The 21,397-nt window shown below is 53.1% G+C and overlaps 1 protein-coding gene across 8 annotated transcripts in view; it reads left to right on the top strand.

The window, feature by feature from the left end:
- The first annotated feature begins 948 nt into the window (after window positions 1–948).
- The window catches only part of PLEKHG4 (pleckstrin homology and RhoGEF domain containing G4), a 92,155-nt gene continuing 71,706 nt past the window's right edge, over window positions 949–21,397 (top strand). For all 8 annotated transcript variants that reach the window (XM_063334087.1, XM_063334089.1, XM_063334094.1 and 5 more), the window contains exons 1-2: window positions 949–1,654; window positions 17,594–17,791. In XM_063334087.1, coding sequence (XP_063190157.1) covers window positions 1,652–1,654; window positions 17,594–17,791 — 201 coding nt within the window. In that variant the 5' untranslated portion in view covers window positions 949–1,651. The remainder of the gene's footprint in view (window positions 1,655–17,593; window positions 17,792–21,397) is intronic.

Below are 21,397 nucleotides of genomic sequence, written 5' to 3'. Positions count from 1 at the left end.
TTGGGATTATTAACTGACATGGGCTGGAGGTTCTCACTGCTGTGGTGCACTACGGGCAGCTGGTGTATTGAATGGTTGGCTTTGGGACTGCTCGAACCCTTGTTTGCTGGTTATGTCTGAAAACATGCCATGAGGCTGTCGGATGCAATGGGTTTTAGGGCCAACTGTTGGCAGCCCTGTCAGTCCTGCCTGGGAGAGAAGTATCTGAAGGTGTTCTTGAGCTGGACCAGCCCACGTGAGCTCTGTTGCTGGCCCTGTGGAGCAGGACTTGGGAAGGCTGCGGGGAAGGCTTGAGCCAAGGCGGCAGGTGTGTTTGGTAGCAGTCTCTCCAGTTTCAGCCCTGTGCTCCTCCACTGCACCTGCCCTTACAGTGGACATCTTTCCTCCTGCTGTGGGTCCCCAGGTCCTGCCTGAGTCACCTTTCCTCTTGGGATGGATTTGTGTAACCTCTCCCAGAAGGGGGGACAGCAGCCAGGTACCAGCACCATGGCCTCCTTGATGGAGTGTCAGTCCCCACCGAGACTGCTGAGACGTGCTCGGCCAAGGCTGGGGAGGCAGCTCCCAGTCCCAAGCCCTGCTGTGAGGCCCTGCACCCTGTGTCCAGGGCTCCAGAGCTTCGCCTGTGTGTCGCTTCCTGCCCCGCTTCCCGTTAGACAAAGCCTTTGTGTGTCAGCAGATCCTGGGATGCCCTGCGGCACCTGCCTCTCCCCTCCCTCTCTGCCTCTGTGGCTCTGCCCTTTCCCGTTGTCACTTCTGTAGGCTGCTGCCTGCCTGTTAGGTGACCTTCCCCACTGCTTCCACTGCTCGGGCAGTATTTTGGCCCCTGGCCATTTTAAACAATTAATGGAGGGGTGGAGAAACTTGCCATGTTAAATTACTTCCTCCTTTGGGAGGGGGTGAGGTCTCCACATCTCTCGCCTGATACCAATGCAGTTTGTTGCTGTTGCCTGAAGCGGTCACTGCCTCTCTGTTTTCCTTCTAGAAGTTAGAAAAACAAGCTCTTCAGAGCACTCTTCTTGTATTTCTCGGCGTTTTGCTTAACCTGCAGCGCTGCCTCAGGATCTCACAGAGCGGAGGAACGAAAAGTTAGAGAAAAGCAAGCAAAGAGGAGGCGAGGGGAAGATTTTGCTGGAAACCTCTTTGGGAAGCTGGAGATCTTCTCAGGATGCCTGCCGTGGGCTTGTTCTGCTCTAGCAGCTATTCACATCTTCCCGGGTGAAGGCAGCTCCCGGCCACGGGGCATCCGCATTAAGCAGGTCTGTGCGGAGGGCCAGGAGTGCTCTGAGGGATGCAGATAGCAGCAATGCTGTAACAAGCAGCCTGCGAGTGTTGCTGGCTCTGCCTGTGTCCATAAGGTCCCTGCAGGGCTGGGGAACGCGGCGCCCTGCGCTCGCTATGCCCCTCCGCCGTCTAGCGCTGGAGTTGGCTGTCAGAGAAACCTTCGAGGTCCCCTGCTCAGCCCCGGTAGTGTCATGAGTTAGATTAGTTGGAGCTGTGCTGGGGGCGGTGAGGGCTTGGATTACAGTCCAGAACTCAAAGTGCTTCGGTGGTTCACGTCGGAGGGGAGAGGAGACGCCCCGTCGCACACATGGAGGAAAAAGAGAAAAACCACTGCACTTGGAAGTGAGGGGGAATAAAGGAGGCCGGGAACATGGTAAGGAAATCTCTGCAAAGGGCTCTTGCCCTGGGCACGAGCAAGGCTGTGCGGGATGGAGCTGCTATCAGGGCAGCCTGTCTGGAGCCAGCGCACGGCGCTAATGCCGGGAGTGGGAAATGGCTCTTCTGGCACTTCCCGTTACACGGATGGCACGCTGTACCCTGCGGTGCCAGCCCCAGACGGTGGCTGCAGGGACACAGGGCTCTTGTTGGCACTGGTCCCCCATGGGGTGCCTGTCGGGGTGCAGCCCCAGAGTGAGGGGCTGGTCAGGCAGGGCCCTGCCTTTCGGGCTGCCTGGATGCTGGGCTCTCCTCCTGCCTCATTATTTGCCAGTCCTGCTCCAGGGCTGTGGGCAGTGCCCCCTTGCAGAGCCTGGGGAAAGGGAGAGTGTCTGCTTCATTTCTCCTGCCCAAGGTGGGCAACCAGGGGTTCAGAGAAACCCCTGGAGCTGGACAGGGATCCCTCCCTTTCGGTGTCAAGTTCTGCATGTGGGGATCCTTGTTTTGGGAGGGGAGAGCGTGGGGAGCCCAGCCCAGGAGAGCACCCAGTCTCCGTGGGAGCGGCTGCAGGGCAGTCCCCTGCCCAGCCACACTGGCGCTGCCCTGCAAACAGAGGTGCTTGGCCTTGGGGTGGCAGAGGCTGGAGGCATCGCCAGCCCTGTGGTGAGATCCTGCTGAGCACCAGTCTGGCTTCTGATGGTTTGTTCCTGGGCTCAGGATGGGATCTGGGTGCCCAGCAGCCCTAAATCTCCTGGATGTGTCTGGCTGTGCTGGGAATAAATCACAGGCTGCTTCTCCACAGCAGAGGGAACAAAGTCCACAAGGGGGACAAGCAGCTTGCATTTCTGTTGTGCCTGGCACTGCCTTTTTTTTTTTCTTAAAAGTTCAGCTTCTGGGCTTACAGAAACTCAGCTTTCATTGAAGGAAGAGTTGCCCAACTTTCGGCTTCTTCAACCTGAGCTAAGCTGATGGACCCATGTCTCTTCACTTTGCCACCCTCCAGCTCCTCTGCCAAGGACCCTGTGGCTCTCTGTGCCCTCATATGCCTATGTCAGAGCGGCGATGGCCTCTCCTCTCCTAGCCTGCTGTGAAGGCCTGCGCTTCTTCCACTTCTCCACTCCAGTCAGGAGACCTCTTTCCCTCACCCCATGCCTAGTGTGTTCCCAGCAATTTTTGGTCTCTACTCGTTATGGTATGAAGTTGAAATCAAAGGAGAACACTGTTTGGGGCTGTGCAAGGGTGGGTGCCATCCCTTGCGGTGCCATCCCTTGCAGTCCCATGGGCTGCATTTTGCCATGGGAACTGGAGCAGGGCTGGCAAAGCTCTGCTCCGGTAGGCCTGAGGCAGCGACTGGCCGCTGCTACTCTGCTCCTGCAAACTGGAGGTGACGTTCAGATTCCCAAGTGCTTCAACCCCAGTTCAGGTCTTTCACCTTGTTCTAGTGTGTGATGCCAAAGCTTTCTGAAGCAGGGGCCTTGCGCAGTGCAGTGCCATGGCCAGGCCAGGTGCCATGGTGGGTTGTGGGCATGCAGGGACCGTGCATCACTGCTGAGGAGGGATCATGTGCCTCTTGGGTGCTGAGTTCAGGCTTGGCAGCTGCAAGGAACAGGAACCAGAGGCCAAGCTGCCACACACCTGGCAATGGGTGTTCGCCACACTGTGGTCACCTGTGCTCCGTGGCAGGTGTCTGTTCTCAGTGCTGTGGTAGACCAGTCTGCAGTTCGGGAGGCGTGATCTGTGAGCAGCTGAGTTGTGACCGTAGCTCTAAGCTGTTCAAACAGTTGACTGTTTGGTGTCCTGGTGAATCAACCAAACCCTGCAGGCAAAAGATTTGGATCTAAGTGAATGTGGGTCAGTCTGTTGGCCTGCCCGAGGCTTCCCCATAGCCTCTGGCAGTTTGCAGGACTCTTAGAGGCTTGGCTCCTGATGAGAGTCGCATCATGCTGGTGCAATTGCTGGCTGCCCTCTTCTGTGTGAGGCAGGTGATTCTTCTTCACAGGATGTCTGCTGTGCTTTAGTGTTAGGGATGCTGTGGTACATATGGGTACATAGGGTGCTTGCAGCTGGGGGATGCCTGAAGCACCATGTGTGTAAGATAACTTGGGCCAAAGTAGCGCACTTCCACTAGAACTGACTTTTGCAGCTGTGAAAACCCTGTGGTGCGAGCAAGGCAGGAGCCTGGCTGGGCTCTCTCAACTCTGCTTGTCCCGTTGTGGCTTTTGTGGCTGGGGATCTGCCCTTCTTCCCTGGTAGGGACTTCTCATGGGAGAGGGAGCAGGCTTCACCTGCCTGGTGCCTGTTGCTGGATGGGGCACAGGAGATGGTCAGGGCATGTGGCCAGACCACAGAGTGCCCCACTTGAGGAACAGTTTTCACCCAAGCAGGTTCAAAACCCTGTGCTCTTGGGTGGGTTGGCTGGAGGCAAAGTGAGCAATAGCCCCACTCCTCCACCACATGGTGTGGGGGCCTGGTTCCCAGGCTCTGTCCCCAGGCTGTGAGGGACAACTTCCTCTCTGGGAAGTTGCTCAAACCGCAGCGGCTGGCCAGGGAGCCCAGGGCTGCTTTTCCATCCTTGCTGGGGTGATTGCTGCTGCTCTTCAATGGTAGCTGGGGCACTGTGGACCCAGCAAATGAGTTCAGTGAGGCTCCTGCAGCTGTGCACCTTGGTCTTGCCTGGGCTACTCTTTTCACATGGTGGCATGCTCCCGGTCTCTAGCCATCAGGCAGACATGTAAAGCAGGACCTGTGTGTATCACAAGATGTGCAAAGGCTGGTGTCTTCCTGCAGAGAAGTTCAGGTGGCATCTCTGTGCTGGCAGGAGAGAGGATGGGTTTCAGCAGAAAATATAGTCTTTCTTTTATCCTCTGGTTATGTCTTCTCCTGGGGTGGGAAGGAAATGAGTCTGGGAATCACAATGAGCTTTAAACATTGGGGATCTTCTTTCTTTATTTCTGTGCCAAAGCCATGAGCAAGACTTTGGAACACAGACAAAGCCCAGAGATGTAATCCTGAGCACATGGAAGCAGTTTGAAAGCATCTTCTCTGGGGTAACAAGGATGACAATTTGTGCTTAATGCCCTGCTTCTTTCCAAGAATTCTGGGCAGGTGAACACGCTGTTCATTGTAGCAATGAAAATAATGGTTAAATGCAGGTGACAGGCCAGCTGCATCCTTGTGTCTCTGCCCAGCGATCACCGAATATGTTCTAGTACCAGGTGGGAATGCAAGAAAGCAAGTGTTTCTGGTGAGACGTGGCAGGTGTCCAAGGAAGAGCGTGTGCTGAGTGTCAGTGCTTATTTTCCAAAAATCATCATCCTGCAGCATAACCACCTCTGGCCATGCTGCTGGCCATCACACCTTGCTCAGTGCACCCTCCTCCTTGGCGGAAAGCTGGCTGAGAGATCACAACGTGAGAGCCTTGTGAGCATCTTGCTGCTGGTCACTTCAGAAAAGATGGCCAGCCGGCATGTCTGTTCCTAAATACCAGAGCACAGTCATGGCCTCTCAGCTCCTAGAGCCTAATTTTCTAGCTTCACCTCAAACATAACCCTTTCTGCGACAGAGCTGTGCAAAACTGAACCGCCCTACAGACTGTGGGCAAAGCGTAAACCTGGGCATTGGTGCTGAGTGAGGGTGGAAGTCATGGACACAGGGACTACAGGCCCCTTTAGTACTAAAGTACTGAAAGATCTCTGTTAAAATAGTCAAGGTGTCTTCTGCAGAAGCTATAGACTCAACCCACCTGTGGGGACTCAACATATCCGAGCACCTTTTGTTCCTATTCCTGGCTCTCTATCCGTGAAGGAACCCCCTGTTCCTGTCCTGCAGAGCTCAATGTAGCCAAGGTCTGAAAAAGCAGGTAGTAGCACCAATATGAGATACGGTGCTGACCGAAGAGCAATAACAAGCAAGGATAGCCTGCTAGGGTAAGCTGCCTGCTTCTGGTGGTGGGATGCTCTGTGCCATGCTTTCTAACCACTCATGATACCTGGCTTTCAACTCGGAGAAGTCAATGGACATGCCCTTGTTGACTCTGAAGGTTTGACCATACTAATATCTTTCTGCTGCGTGGAGTGCCTCAACTCTGTTGGCTGGCTTAGTCTTTCATTATAAAACGAACAAAAAAAACCGAAACGGGAGCATTCTTGTGTTAACGTGCTCCTGGCTGCTTTCATGCGTGTCCCATTTGTTGCATCACCGGATACCAAGGTGAAACTTCCAAGATCAAAGCAGCACAGCATGAATCTGAAAGTCTTTCTTTTTGCTCAAATTTACCATCCTGCCATCAGCCTGGGATGCCCAGGATGAACCACTACTCCAGCAACGGGGACCAGAGGAAGACTTGCATGAAGACTCCTGCACATGGGTGGAGGTGAAGGAGCCTTATGGACACCTTAAGGTCCATGGGGCCTTATGGTCACCCCCAATGGGATGTGATGCTGTGGCTGGATGGTGGTTTGCGTGGTGCAGGGAAGAAAAGCTGTAGGAGTTCTGGTGATCTGAGCTAGGTGTCCACCTTGAGCTTTGCAGCCTGCGTTAGGTGTGGCAGTGTTCACAGGAGATGGAGTTACGAGGCTTCCTGAGCAGGTTCCATCAGGAGGATACCTGCCCTGAGGCTGCTTGTCAAATCTCAGTGACTCCCAAGAAAAACCTAGCACTGCCGAGCCTCCAACATGGTTAAAGGATGTGGATTATTTGCTGTCTGTTGTCATCTTTCTGAATACATTTACCTTTTGAACAAGGTCCTTCTCATATGCTCGGGAGGCTGGTATGCAGACCCGTTAATGGATCAAGGGGAAAAATGCCTGTGGATGTATTCTCCTTTGTGTTTGGGCTTATAACCACCCACGTTTTGGCATATATCCCTTCTGTGCACAAAGATGTCTTTTAGAAATCGCTAGTTAAATCTCCACCCTCCTTTGATATGTATGGAAATAATGGGACACGTGAGACTGTTTTCTGTTTGGAAAAAAAAAATCTATAAAGGGAGTAGCTTTAAAAGCCTGTGCTTACTCCTTTCTAACTCACGAGTTTAGTAAAAGTAATGCCCTGAATTTATGACTGATTTACTTAGCTTTCCGGGAGGTATGCATTTAGTGCTGTATCTGAATATAGGGGAAATGTTTTCATCTGACTATAAGTCCCAGACTTGGCTGCTCCAGGCTGGGAGAGCCTGAGCACATGTTCCCCAGTGAGCTTGGAGAGTCTTGAAGCAAATCTGGGTCCCTCTGACCAGGAGCATTTCTCCCTGCTGGGCACAGACCGACACTTCTTGTGGTGGACCAGGGCTGAGCTGGCATAGCCACGGCCATCTCTAGGGTGCCTGCTCTGTCCTTCTGGCTGATCCTTTCTCAGAGGTGACGTCTAATTGTTTTCTCATTTAGAAATATGTGATATGAGCTGCTTTCTCATATCACAGAACCACACAATGATAGGGGTTAGAAGGGACCTCTGGAGATCATCCAGTCCAACCCCCTGCCAGAGCAGGGTCACCCACAGCTGGTGGCACAGGAACACGTCCAGGTGGGTTTGGAATGTCTCCAGAGACGGAGACTCCACCACCTCTCTGGGCAGCCTGTGCCAGGGTTCTGCCACCCTTACAGTAAAGAAGTTCCTCCTCGTGTTCAGGTGGAACTTCTATGTTCAAGTTTGTGCCCGTTCCCCCTTGTCCTGTCGCGGGGCACCACTGAGAAGAGCCTGGCCCCATCCTCCTGACACCCATCCTTTAAGTATTTATAAGCATTGATAGGATCCCCCCTCAGTCATCTTTTTTCCAGACTGAAAATATGCAAATCCCTCAGCCTTTCTTCATCAGAGAGATGTTCCAGTCCCCTCATCATCTTGGTAGCCCTGTATCAAAGGTGTGCAGGGATGTGCTCCTTCAAGGAAGGTCCTTGTGCACTTACTGTTTTCTTATGCGATTGGCTGGCCCCTCCTGGAATTGCTACACGGCTTCAGAGTGTTTTCTGTTCCCTGTTGATGTTGCAGGACTTGTATTTCATGAGCATGTGGGAATATGGAGTGCTTAAGGCCAAAAGGAACTATGGCTCGTCTGTTATGGGACACTGGGACCACACAGTGTTAGCTAGCTCCCACATGAAGTCTGGGAGCTCTTTTTTTTTTTTTTTTTTTTAACTAAAACATGATCTTTTCTTTGCAGTGTCCATGCTCAATTATGGAAGTTGCAAGAGATAGCAAGCCCCCCAGTTGCCTCGGGGGTCTGTCCAGCAGCTAGTGCACCTTCCAGAGGATGTGGTGGGATCTGAATGGGATCCAGCCATAGTCTCGAGCTCAGGATGCGTGCAAAGCTGGCCCATAAGTAATAGTCTAAATGCTGACCCTGTGAAGATTGTTTCTGGCACTCGTCAGCTGTCCTGCTGAAGGATTATAATTTTCTCTTTGAGCACAGGAGGCTGCCCATCTGTTGTAAGATGCCCCCAGATGGGTGTCTGAACACAAGGTGTTGGCTATGGCCTCGTGCCTTGGACTAAAAGGTGTTAAAATGAGCTGACCTGCTTGGCTAAGAACTTACTCAGGGTATTTTATAGCTGGCTGGTAGAAACAAATCTTTCATCTGCCTAGAGCGCCCCATTATTCGTTAGCGTTAGGCACAAACGGTACAAGATGCTGTTGCTCAGGCATCCATCTGGCAAACCAACCTGAAGTTGAGAGTGGAGCAAATACTGTAACTAATAAGATGAATGAGCTCAAGCAATTCTCTTGGGCAGCAGAGAGAAAGATTATTTTTTTTTTTTTTAGTGCATTTCCTAGAAGAGCCCTGTAAAGAAAGGGAGGCTGCTGCAACGTCCCAGGACTTGTCTTGTGTAGAAGTGGCCGGGGAAACTCTTGGCTCGCTCTGTGATATCTGATGGGATTTAGCAAGCCTTGTCTGAGCCTGTTGTAGGAAAATGACACTTTGAATGTGGAGATCCCTGGCTGGACCATGGCAAATGGTGCTGTGGCCAGGCTGTTGGCGCACAAGCGAGGGCAGCCCATGGAATCTGGTGGTGGGAGTGAAGAGGGGGGCAGCTCTGCCCCGCAGGGTGTCAAGGAGGCATGGAGGGGTATGTGGCTAATGCCGGGCAATGAAACCACAGCTGCCATGTGCTCACACTCTTCCAGCATGAGTGTGTTGCTGCAAAGGGTGTTTTTAAAAGTACCCAAAGCTTCGCATCACACCGAGTACAGCTTTGTTAATTAATTGCGTGGTTAGATCTATGCCAGTGATGTTTTTTTAAAAAATCTGTGCTTAGACAGTTATTTCAGATTAAGGACTTAATCCCTTGATTAAACTAAACCAAAATAAGCTGGTCTCCAGCTGTAGGATGCTGTTTCATACACAGCTCTTCTCATCTCCTTGCAGGCCCTCATTTCAGATGGAACATGTCTGTTTAAGGACAGAGCTTTTGTTCGTTCTCTCACATGCCCTTTAAACACCTATATCATCTCCCTGATCTGTTGCTAATAGAAAGTAACAGGCCTTTGGCAGCAGGGCTCATTCCTTGCTCCGGATAAGACCTACCTTCTGCTCGGTTCATTGAGAGCTCAGTTATGAGCGGGACACATCCCTGCATGGTAAGGCTTATCTCCATTCCCCAGTTCTGCTCCCCTCTGGCTATAAGAGGACTTTCTTGGATTGTGGGTTAGTGTTTCATCGCCAGTTTGGCCTCTCTAATCTGTTCAGCAGTTGTCAGCAGCTTTTCTGATGTGCTGGGTGTTGCACAGGCAAAGGAGAGAGCCACAAGCCCTGCTCCAGAGAACCTGCAGTATGAAAACCTAAAGGAAAGGGTAGAGAGGCATAACGTGAATACAGAGCTCTGGTGGGAAGAGGTGCTGGACTGCTGTGTCCGTATAGACATGATGCCATTTCCTTTGGGGAGCAGCGCTTGGTCAGGCGATGGTCGAAAAGCAGAGACCTTGCTGTGCAAGATGCTGCGTGTGGCTGGCTTCCCTTGGGGGCAGGTGTAAGTGGAGGGCTGGTGAAGGGCCTGCTTCTCCAGGTGCACAGGCTTTCCTCCCTGAAGGACCGCACCAGGATATCATAGAAGCATAGAATGGTTTGGATTGGGAGGGACCTTGAAGATCACCTAGTTCCAACCCCCCTGCCCTGGGCAGGGACACCTCCCACTAGACCAAGTTGCTCCAAGCCCCGTCCAGCCTGGCCTTGAACACCTCCAGGGATGGAGCAGCCACGATATGTCTTTGGCAAGGATGAATATTGGGGTTTGGGTACGTTAAAGAGGAGGTTTGCTTCTTGTGTCGCTGTATCAGACCCATGTAAACATCCTGCTGGTCTGCAGGGCTCTCGGGCAGGGGAGCTCAGGTGATTCTTGCTGGTCATGTTGCCATATGCTAATGTTTGGCCACCTGAACTGTGGTACAGAGCCAGGGATGTACCTGTACTGGGTTGCCTCTGCTCTCTACTGTTCCCTGCCTTCTGCTCCACCATAAGGACAGCATCGATATAGCTGTGCACTAGCTCGAGGCTTGCAGGAGGTCACGCTTTGCTTTCAAAGCAATCTAGGATGTCCCCCTTGAGTGAAAACAAACAACCCCTGGGCAGGCGGGGTGATCGCCCAGCTTTGGGCCTGCCTTTCCCAGGCTGAGCATGCCCAGACCTACAGCATGCGCAGAAGCAGGACCTCAGAGCTGAAAAGCAAATACATCATTTTTTCCCTTTGTTTAATTAAATGAGAGATCATGAGTTAATCGCTTCCAAGCGCTTGTTTTCCTGCAGTGCCTGGAATGATAATCCCGCGCACTGCCCAGTAGGAGCTGCTTTGGCTGCCGCAGCCGCATCAACCCGGAGAAGGGCCGGGAGAACAGAGGGAGGCATCTGGAAATGATTCTCCGAGCTCCGTCTGCGGAGCACCACTCCCTGCAAGGCTGTAGGAGCTGGTTTATCCACAGGCTGTGGAGCCGTCCTGCCCGCCCCGGCGGCAGGGGAGCCAAGTTGGGCTATGCTGTGCCCTTCACAAGGGATCCCATAGTGGCACGCAGAAAGCAGCTCGCTTTTGGAGGTACAGCCTGCGGGTGAAGCCGGCCTGGGTGAGGCTGCAAACACTTTCCTCCCAAGTGGAACTGGGTGCTGTGCTTTTCTCCCTGGAAAGCCTAAAACAATAGCCCAAAGAGCAGGTAGAGCTGTTCCTGGTTATCTCACAGGAAGGTGGGGTAATTACAGCAGTGTGAATGCCTACCTCTGTAGCTGCACCACTTAATAGTACATTATTTTAGTGCAAACATCCAGAGGCAGGCAGGGTGCCGAAGGCAGGCGCCCTCCTCCCTGCCTCCCCCTGCGCCTCAGAGGGAGCAGCGGAGGGGGGAGCTGGCACTTGCTCTGGGAAGATTTTTCTCCCTTGAACTCATTGCCGCTGTGATTAGAGCGGCTCAGGAAATGGGGCTGGGAGGGTTCTCCTCCCTGCAGAAATGGAGTGGGAAATCTCAAATTTTGTCAGAAAAACAAGCCTTGTTTTTAGCCAAAGACTTTTTTGAACGGAGAAACGTCTCGTTTTTTAAAGGCAAAGCGGCCTGGTTTTCCAGTTTGTGTCAGAGAGTGGAAGGGCTTCATGGAAAGCCCAGAGGTCTGTTTTTACTGGAAATGAGGTTTCTCATGTCAGCTGAGAGCTGAGCAGCCCCAGCCAAGCGGCGCAGCACGGCAGCCTTTGCTGGCGGAGGGACCAGCAAAACCCAGCCCTGCTCAGTGCCTGCTGCGTGCTCCTTTTCCCCCAGTCCCCATACTGGCCGGGGGCCACGGGCAGGCGCGGCGCTGCCATGCTTGGAGCTCTGCCTCTTCCCAGTTTCACTGTTCTTTCGACTTTCCAGTTGTGGGGTGTGGGAGGGTTGGGTCATCTCTCCTCCCCTCACCTTGGCAGAGTCTGCTCTCCCCTGTTCTGCCTTCACACTGTCCGTCAGTACCTGGGCAAGAAAATGGGAGTGTGCAGGACGTGGCCAGGCTCCGGGCAGCCAGCAGAAGGAGGGGAAAGTTGTGGGAGCTCCTGGCAAAGCCTCCCTGTTGAGCGGGAGCCGAGACGCTTGGTGACTCAGAGCTGGGCGTACCACGGGCACCGCTTGCTGTGCTCACAGCCTCTCAGGCTCTGCTCCACCACCCAGCAACGCTCCTTGCTCTGCCAAGCCATGGCAAGCGCTGGATTTAACTGGGGCACGTTGGGATATGTAGTTTCATTCTTTGGCTGCTCAGATGGGGGTCCAGGTTTCTCAGAGCAGAGCTGCAAATCCTTTAGCTAAATTCCTGCTGCAAGATGAATCCTCAGTGTGTTACGTGGGCCAGTCCGGCCCGCTAGAAAGGAGCGTTGTCTGCCGTAAGTCATGGGTTTAGTTGGTTAGTCTGGCCTCACCATACTGATGGTTTTTAGGAGTCTTCAGACAGCATCTGGGCTGTCAGCAGGGAAGATCTGTGCCTCTTCATGTTCTCCTTGACCAAGACTCAGTGTTTTGTAGACAAAATTCTCGAGCAAGGCACTGACTTCTTAGCAAGGTGCTTGTGTGAGTTGTAGGGAAAATGCTGACGGGGCTTTGTGGGCCCAGGTGGGTCCAGCAGCATTGCAGCCCTTCCCTGCACTGACTTGCGTTGTCCTGAGCCACTTGGGTTGCTGTCCCAGGCACTTGTTGGGAGAGCGCAGGTGTTCTGACACTGTGCAAGGTGTGCACCCCTAGGGATCTTCTCTCTGCTCCCAGGGCAGGCTGACTTCCTGTTCTCCAAACCCATAGGAGGCTCTTCAGGGTTCAGACTTAATTGTTGAGCAGCAGGTCCCAAAGAGGAAGAAGTCAAGTCCTGAGTCAGAAAGAAATGTAGCATGGCAGGAGTTCCCAGTGGCTGGAGCTGCTATGTAGTTCCCTCTGTGCCCACAAAGTTCAGGCAGAAAATTCAATCAGTGCACCTAGAAAAGCCCAAGAAGCTCCTGGTTACTCCAGATGCCTCTGGGCAGGCTCCTCTCCTGTCCTGCAGCAGCTGCTTGCACCAGAAGAGACAGATGTGTCCCCTGAGCAGGGTTGTAACTGATCCCGGGCTCCTCTTCCTGCTGCCTGCTTGTTAGACCTGGCTTGGAGCTTCTGCCCTGGCACTTGTAACCTCATCTGTCCCTGACTCCTGGTTCTTGCTGCAGTTTGTGATGGGGAGAGGGGCTCTCAGGGCTGAGCAGCAGAGCTTTGCCACAGCTATCTTTATCCCTGTGTTCATTTCACAGCATCTGTGTCTCCCATTATATTGGAGGGGGGCACCCCGCTCACTTCTGTCCCCATTCAGACCTAAGTCTCTGCCAGTTGTGAAGCCCTCCTGGGCTCTCCCTTCTCCCTAGCCCTCCTGGCTGGCACCATGCTGGGTTGTTCCCATCACACGGCTCTGCCCACAGAGCCCAGCCTGTCCCCGTGCGCCTCTTCCCTCGCTGTGATCCAGCCCCTGCACTGGCAGCTGGCTCCCAGCTGAGGAGCAGTGAAAGCCGGTATGGCCGGACGTGACCTTAACCTGGGCTTTATTTAGCGGCTTGATTTATAGAGGAGTTATTTTAAAAGCGTGTTTCTCTTTCGGGAGGTGTGGTGAGCGTCTGGTGAAGTGGTGGCAGTGAGCTGGAGTTCATAGGTCCTCCCGTGCTATTGACAAAGAAGCATTTGAGTCCCAAGACACATTTTGCTTGGGCAGACGCTCTCTGGCTTGGTTGGAAAGCGCTCCTGTTTGCCTTTGTGCTGGGTGGCTGAAAAGGAGCAAGTGTTCAGGACCTTTCCCGTGAGGGGGATGTGGCAATACTGTTGGAGGCAGGGAAGCCTGAGACTTGCAGGAGGAGGAATGACTCCCCTGAAAGCAAAGCGTGACCTCCTGCAAGCCTCGAGCTAGTGCGCAGCTATATCGATGCTGTCCTTATGGTGGAGCAAAAGGCAGGGACTTCCTGGAGGGGAATTTCTCCAGGAGGCTTCTGTGCTGGGCTCTGCCAGCTCTCGGGAGCTGCTGTGGGCTGGCCACGCAGGCAGGCATGGGTCGAACTGGAAGTGTGCTAGGGCAGGAGTGCCCTCTCCTTGTATTCTTGCTGGCTTTAGCTTGTTCTCCCCTTCTCTGGTCACTGTCCCCTCATCCCGGGTCGCAGAGGATTCTCCTTTTGCCTGCTGGGGATTGCGTCACCTGCTTGAGATAAGGGATGTGGTTTGTTGGTAGGTAGGATGGGCTCTAGACTTCAGGTTTATCAGCCTCTGGAGCGCAGGATGCTATCCCCTTCTCTTGCTGTCCTGAGATGGTTTGTATGAGTTCCCCATGCCTCCAAACCATGGCTCCTCCACGAGGCAGGCACTGCCCGCAGGCTGGATGTGTGAGGCTGGCTATCTGTGCTCCAGCATTAAACAGCAGGACCATGCAGCCTCTTGCAGCCCTTGCTCTGAGGGCTTTTCCTCAGGCCACTCTGCAATCTGAGAGTTAATTAGTACAAATAAGCAGCCCCATCCCTAGCATTGTGAGTTAGCTTAATGAGTCCGTGATCGGAGGTGAATCTGCTGCTGTTGCAGGCTCCGAGCTCTGCCATGTTTCTCCCTCAGTGTTTCAAGGTGGCTTCTGAGGCTCCACCATGTTTCATCCCCCACCCGTGCAGGACCTGTCCCTGGGAGACCACCCTGGGTGGGTGGGAGCACCGGAAAGCAGTCTTGCCTCTGTCTTCATCTGCAGCACATGGAGGCTGCATCCGTCCTCGTTCTGTAGCTGCCCAGGGATGCTGGTGCCACAATCCCATGCAGCACACTGGGATGTGGGCATTTGCTCCCTGTTTGGGGCTTTTTGTATAGAATTAGCAGAGAGTAGTGAAAGCATCTCCTCTTTCTACCAAATGGTAGGAGCTGAAACCTTCTCTCTGTGCCTTCAAAGCCTGCACAGCTGTCGTGCCTTCATGGTGTAGTCCAGCCAGAGAGAGATAAAGCCTCTCTGCTGAGGAGTTCACTGTTAGCACTGAACTCTGCAACGGCTACAGGCTACGGTTATTCTGTATTTTACTAAAGGAAGGATAATATATGACTTGGTTTATTTTAACCATATAAAGGATTTTTGATTCGGTGCCAATGTTAATAATTGTCTCGTGAAGGCTTTGCTAAGGCAGCAGGAATGGTGTGAGAACCTTAGAGCGATGCACTGACTTGTGCAAATATTTTGACTCTTTGTTTTATTTGCGATAGTAAACTTAACAAATTTAATTTGGGGGGGGATTGATATCTGAAAGAATTTTGCTCAAGCAGGGCACGGGGGCAGAAGATGGCACAGAACCAAGCCCAGCTGGTTTTGACTGAGATTTTTGAACCTGTGGAGGGACTGAGGGAAATGATTTTCAAACGCTACCAGCAGTAACGCTACTGTGATAATATCCAAGCACCTGGCTGGGCTTTTTGCGGTGGCTGGTGCCGGGTGGGAGAGCACCTGTGTCAAGGCCAGTTTTATCTGACAAGGGCACAGACACTTGCTGGGACAGGTTGGTGTCAAGAGAGGCTACTGGAGCTGCGCTCGTCTTCAGCTGGCTGCACTTGGCCCATCTCTGTCATTTCACAAGAGCATGGGAGAAGAATGATGTATAATGTTCAGTGTCTTATATCAATATTTACCAATATTATTAGTATGTCCAATTGTGACAGGCTTCATGTTGGGTTTGGTACACATTTCCCTACCTACAGCCCCCCCCTCTGTGCCTTTTTTAGCAGGTCCAGGGTATCATGTAAAGGGAACATTTCTTGTTTAGGCTGTCCTTTTGGGTCCATACAACTCATCCCATGGTTCCTATCAGTCCGTTTTCTCTTCCTGTATTTCCTGAACTCTGCTGAGTCCTCCCCTCACACCCTGCATGGGGTGGTCTTGACCAGAACTGGGCAGAGAGCTGCAGGCTGTCAGCTCTCGGCAGTTTGCTCTTGACCTCCACAATCTCTAGTAGAAGACTTTCTCTGAAGACCTGTTCCTGCAGAGAAGGAAGTGCCTGGGAACTTCCAGGCTTTCCATTTCAATTAATAGAATAAAAATTGAGGTTTTAGATCATTCTTTTCTGAGTGGGAAGAAACTTATTCAAAACAGCCTTCTCCCATTCAGGATTGGGGTTAAATGCTTGGTCCTGGCATTCAACTCTTGGAAGTGTGCACATAGGCCTCCTGCTTTTTGAGTCCTTGGGTTAAGAATATGAAAAATAGCTCCTTAACCTCTGTTTATCTGGTTGTATTGACCCTGAGGGGTATTGCAGGAGGCAGCTGGTCTCTCAGCAGAGTTGCAAACACTTCAGGAGCCTGCTGCCATTTAGCCTCGCTTGTTGCTGACATCAGGAGAAACGGCGGAAGTCCTGAAGCAGTGCCGCGCCATGGGCAGCGTGTGGTTTCCCTGTCACTCGTGTTCTGCCAGCTCGGTGCAGGCAGGGGTTGCGGAGGTATTGCCTGGGCGTCCTCATCTCTCCTGTGCAATCCCACAGGCTTTGCAACAGAGCAGGGAGTTTATATTGTGCTTGAAACACCCAGCCCTCTAAAGGAGGAATTTAAAGATCATTGAGCTGGGTAGTTGTGAGAGGTGGGACGGCTCGTGTGAGGAGCATCATCTCTGCCGTGGCTGCAGGTCGGTTCAGGCTTGCTCTGCGACTGTTGCGTTTTCCCAAGCCAGTGGAGGTTATCTGGAGTGGTGAATGAGCTCCCTTGGAGTGGAAGCAGCAAAACGGTTTGCTTCCTCCTGTCTCTTCATCCTACTGTTCCCCGGTGGCGGTGTAAGCTGTTGTGGCACTGCTTTGTTTAACTTTCTGTCCCAGTCTTGCTGTGGGACTGAGGTATGTTTTCAGGCATGTCCATGCAGCTGTTCCTGTTCCGCAGGAGGCTGTAGGGCTTCTGGGCCAGTGGCCGAGATGCTTTTCTTGTCTCTAGTGAAGGGAGGTGGATTTACATCAGATGAGGATCTGGCCAGACACCTGAGTAAACTTTCATTTGGTTTTGTAGCAAAACTCACTCCCACTGGCTGTAAGTTAGCCAGAGGGGTCCCCTCTAAAATAGAAAGGAAAGGAGGGATTCTGATCCTCTCTGCAGATATGTACAGTTTTATTTTTTTATTATTATTTTTTTGGCAAGCTCTCTTGATTTACACCCCTACAATAGATCAGAATTTGGCCTCTGACACCATGGGCTGGCCCTGGCTGGCAGGCTCTCCCGAGTGAATGTGGATGTAGGGAAGCCATCGCCTCTGATCCCTGGGCAGGAAACGGGCATCCTACGTATTGATGAATGTGCTCAGGCACCAAAGGCAACCCTGTTCACACGTGGATCCTGTTATGAGCCATCTCTCAGTCCAGAAAATTCCTGGCTCCCGGAGTGAGCCTTTCATGAGAGGCAAACAACTTTGAATAATGAGGAATTGGACTGGTGAGCGGCTTTCCCCAGTACCAAACGGCTCCGGCAGTTTGTCCTGCGTGGGGACTTCAGAGCACAGCAGCCTGAGGAGCTTCAGCACGACTGCTGCCCCTGCAACTCCCCTCGGCCCGCTGAGGAGCCTAACACCAGGCTTTAATGTACCCAAGTGCTGGCTGGCATCTCCAGCCCCGGGTGCCCGAAACACGGGGCCTGCCAATCTGTCCACCCCATGATAGTCTCTTTCGCTCGCCTGCACGCACTCACGTGCTGCGGTAATGGTTTAATAGCAGCCCCACCCAGCGCAGTCAGGAGAAGGACTTGCTGCGTAAGCAAAAGCTGGGAAATCTCGCCGCTGTGCACAGCGCTCGGTGTGCGCTCCGCTCACATTTTGGGAGAGAGCTGCTTTTTTTTTTTTTTTTTTTTTTGTTTACCTGGAATCACCGGTGCCAAAAGAAACTAGGAAGGACGGCACTTTGATCCTCTCTCCTCCTGCTTTCGGACAGAGATGGCTGTGCTCCTGGGTGTAGGACTCATCAGGGCACCGGGGCGTATCGTGCCGTGGTACCGCTAACGCTTTCTCTTTTGGCAGGACTCGGAGTCGCTGGACGGTTGCATTCAGAGTACGTTATCAGCACTCTACCCTCCGTTTGAGGCTACTGCAGCCACTGTTCTGTGCCAAGTTTTTGATGTGGTGGAGAAGACGTACCGTGGGGATGGACTGCGCTACCTCATAGACTTCCTGATTCCAGCCAAGCACATCCTGCAGTGCATTCAGCAGGATGCCTGTGTGAGTACATCATGCTCTCTCTAAAGCCTGTAAAGGCTTTCTTGGAGAGCTTGCTTTCTTTCGTCTGTAAAACGGCTGCCAAAAAGTCCTTGCATGTGTACAGCTGCCTAGGTGGGAGGGCAGGCAGACAGTTAGGAAACAGTTGAGAAATTGGTATTGAAGCTAAACTGTGCAGAGATCAGATGTGGAGCGGTACCCTCTCTTTCTATAACCAGGAACACCAAACAGAAGGTTTAAGGGGTTCAGAGGGGAAGGTTTAGCCAAGTCTTTGCAACCTGTTTGCTGGATATGGCTGACTCGGGTGGCTTCTAACCCCAGCCGTTCCTTGGCCCAGTGGATGAAGCTGTCGGGCTCCTGCCACTGGCAGGAGGACGTGCGGGGTGAAATGCTGCCAGTCGGTGTTTTTCCCAGAACTCTGGCTCCCCTTTGATGGTTGCTGGAACGGTCGCAAGGCTCAGTAGCCCCGAGGAGTCACGTTACATTTACTGCCAGAACGAGTCCAAGATTAACGTGCTTTACTGTTGGGAGTCTAAAATGTTAGAAACGATGAGTCAAATGCCTCCATCACAAACTTGGCTCAAAGTTTGCAAGATGGGGGGGGAAAAAAACCAACCCCAACCAAAACCAACAACCTAAACTTAGGGTTTGTTCTAGCCTTTTTGTTTCTAAAGCTAGAGGGTGTGTGCAGCCAGGCTTTCCATAGAACTCCTCATGGTGGAGGGCAAGGGATGTCTGGGACAAGGAAAAATATGAAATAGAAGCTGAAATAGTCAGTTACTTGTTTGTCTCGAGGAGGTGAAAAGCAGGCGGGAAACACTCATCACATATGATGGATCCACGTAACAACCCCTGGGAGCTGGTCACCTTCCAAGTGTTTTGGTGCCATGTTTGTCACGCCGTGCTGTCACCAGCCTCCACCGTGGTGCCAACCCTCTCTTTGTGAGCATGTAACAGGAACATCCGAGGGTTGTGCGTGCGGATTTTGGGGAGCTGCTCCCTCTCACCCTGAACGCTTGAATAGGAGTTATTCCATTGGTTTATCCAGCTGCAGTTTCTAATGCAATGGTGCATAGTGTGGTTTTCCCCTTTAAAGAAACAAAAGGTAATTACTGCAAGACGTTTCACGGCTTTCCCCAATCCGCCTCTCTCACTGAAGGAGACGAGGGAACAATTTCGCGCTCCCTGGGATCTCGGCAGCTTCCCGGTGGTGGCCTGGGCACGTGAGGTGGCGGAGGGCAGGGAAGGAGAGCAGCCTGCCTTGCCAGCGGAGCAGGGCCCTCTGCCCGCCATGGCTGGCAGGGCAGCTAGGCCCACAGGGCTGCTCTCCCAAAGGGGAGGTGTTTGGGGCAGCCTGCAGGAGGTGCCAGCAAGGGGTTCTGCTGGGCGGTGAAGGGACTGTCCCCGGGGCTCGTGAGACCATGCAGCCACCACGGGCCATGGCTGCCCTCGGGGTGAGGGCCCTGGGGGACCGGGATGGGGTGGCAGGGAGGGCCTTGTGCTGCCCAGCAGCCAATGGGAGGACAGCTGAGGCTGCAGCAGCCAATAGGAGCGTGGGGATGCCTTGATGGGCATGGTGGGGCTTGGCTGAGCCAGGGGCTATTGGAGCAGGAGGTGCTGAGGCGGTGGGCCCTGAGGCGGTGGGCCCTGAGGCGGGAGAGGTGTGAGGGTGGTGGACCATGGGGAGTGCTGTGGCAGCAGAGGTGTGAGGGCGCTGGGTCCTGTGGGGCCCTGAGGCGGGAGAGGTGAGGGCGGAGGGCGGCGGGCCCCAACGGTCGTTGAGGCGGGAGAGGTGAGGGCGGCGGGCCCCAACGGTCGTTGAGGCGGGAGAGGTGAGGGCGGCGGGCCCCAACGGTCGTTGAGGCGGGAGAGGTGAGGGCGGCGGGCCCCAACGGTCGTTGAGGCGGGAGAGGTGAGGGCGGCGGGCCCCAACGGTCGTTGAGGCGGGAGAGGTGAGGGCGGCGGGCCCCAACGGTCGTTGAGGCGGGAGAGGTGTGAGAGTGCAGGGCCCTGAGGGTCCTTGAGGCAGGACAGGTGAGGGTGGGGGTCGCTGAGGAGTGGGAGAGGTGTGAGAGTGGTGGGCCCTGAGGAGTGGGAGAGGTGTGAGAGTGGTGGGCCCTGAGAGTCTCTGAGGTGGCAGAGGTGAGGACAGTAGGCCCTGGAGGGGCTCAGAGTGCTAGCAGACCCCCAGGCTGGCCTGGAGCGTGGGGCTAAGGGACATGGAGGCAAGGGGGCTGGTGGTGGCTGAGGTGTCCTGTTGGCAGGGGAAGCCAGTATGGTGAGGCTGTCCTACACATGCAGCACTAGCACTGTTGGGGGACGTGGTAGAGGGGCAGGAGCTGTGCTTGGAGCCACCCTCCTGTCACAGGCCCAGGAATGGCAGGGAGCTCTGGGCCTGCTTGGTGCTCCCTGGCCTGCCCAGGAGCCACAAGGTGCGGGTCTGGTGGGGGCAGCTACCTGCAGTGAGGGCTGCCCAGGTCTCAGCGTTGGCAATGGGGGGGTGCTTTTGCTGAGGTGTGACATGTCTGGGAGAGTGGGAAGTAAGAGGCAGAGTGCAGGTACAGGCCTCTCAAAGAGCATAGCTGGGTGCCTTGAGCCGTTCCTCTTTGCTTCTGATCCCTTCATGATTTTGTACTTTCAGAGTGGCTTATATAGGGAGACCAAGGAAAGCTCTAGGTACCTTGTACTATCTTTAGAGGTGAGCTCAGGCTATTCTATATTTCATTTAGAAGTCTGCCTGTTTGAATCTTTATTGCTGAAAGTTATTTCTTTCATTTTTTGTGGACTCCTTTACCCCAAACTTCCACTGTGTGCCCCTTCTTTCTGTGTTCGCTATCTGAAATCACAGGACCTATTTCTTGTTACTTGTTCTTTAAAAGTTTTGTCTGCTTTTTAGAGAGTCTAAGCAAAAGCAATATATCCTCCCTAGTTTGTAGTTCAGCTGGTGTGTGTGAGCTTTTTCTAAGGGAGAGAAAAAAAAGTAGCTCCTGTCTGAATGGCTACTGTAGGAAATCTTGAGAGTGCTAAGCCTTCTCAGCCGCTGCAGTGACAAAAGTGTAAGTGGCTTCATGAAGTATTAGACAAAGTCATAGGCTTCAGCTTGGCATATTAAAATCAATAGCCTGTATGTGATCCACAGGGGCTGGAGGGGGCTGTGCCAAGGGATCTGTCTCTGCTCAGCACAGAGTAAGAAGCCAGATTTTGTCCCTGGCCTTCAGATGACATCCTCAGCCATCGCTGTAGCTTTAGGAGCTGCTGTCTTTGTTGTTGGTGCCCAGCTGTTTCCTGAGAGGCAGCTTTATTCCTGGCTGCAGCCAGGCTGGGCGTAGGGTCTGCTCCTGGCACTCCTCTTATGAGTCTGGTTTGGCTCGGTAGTGATTGGACATGAGAGGAGCAAAGACTTGAGCCTCAAAATTAAATGTTAAAAAAACCTGAAATAAGCCTCTTCATGTAATCTTCCCTTTGAAGGTGCTTTTTGGAGTAAGAGCAGCATGAGGATGCTCCACTTCTAAAGTTCTAAAACTCTGAAATGTTTAGGCTATTGAAGGATTTGCATTCCTGCTTGGACATTACTCTAGCTCTTGCTGCAATTCAGACTGGGGCTTTGTA

The sequence above is a fragment of the Chroicocephalus ridibundus genome, chromosome 4 (assembly GCF_963924245.1).
Source record: "Chroicocephalus ridibundus chromosome 4, bChrRid1.1, whole genome shotgun sequence".
Classification (NCBI taxonomy): Eukaryota; Metazoa; Chordata; class Aves; order Charadriiformes; family Laridae; genus Chroicocephalus; species Chroicocephalus ridibundus.
The sequence above is the reverse complement of the archived record's forward strand: the minus strand, read 5'-3'. Positions and strand labels throughout refer to the sequence as shown.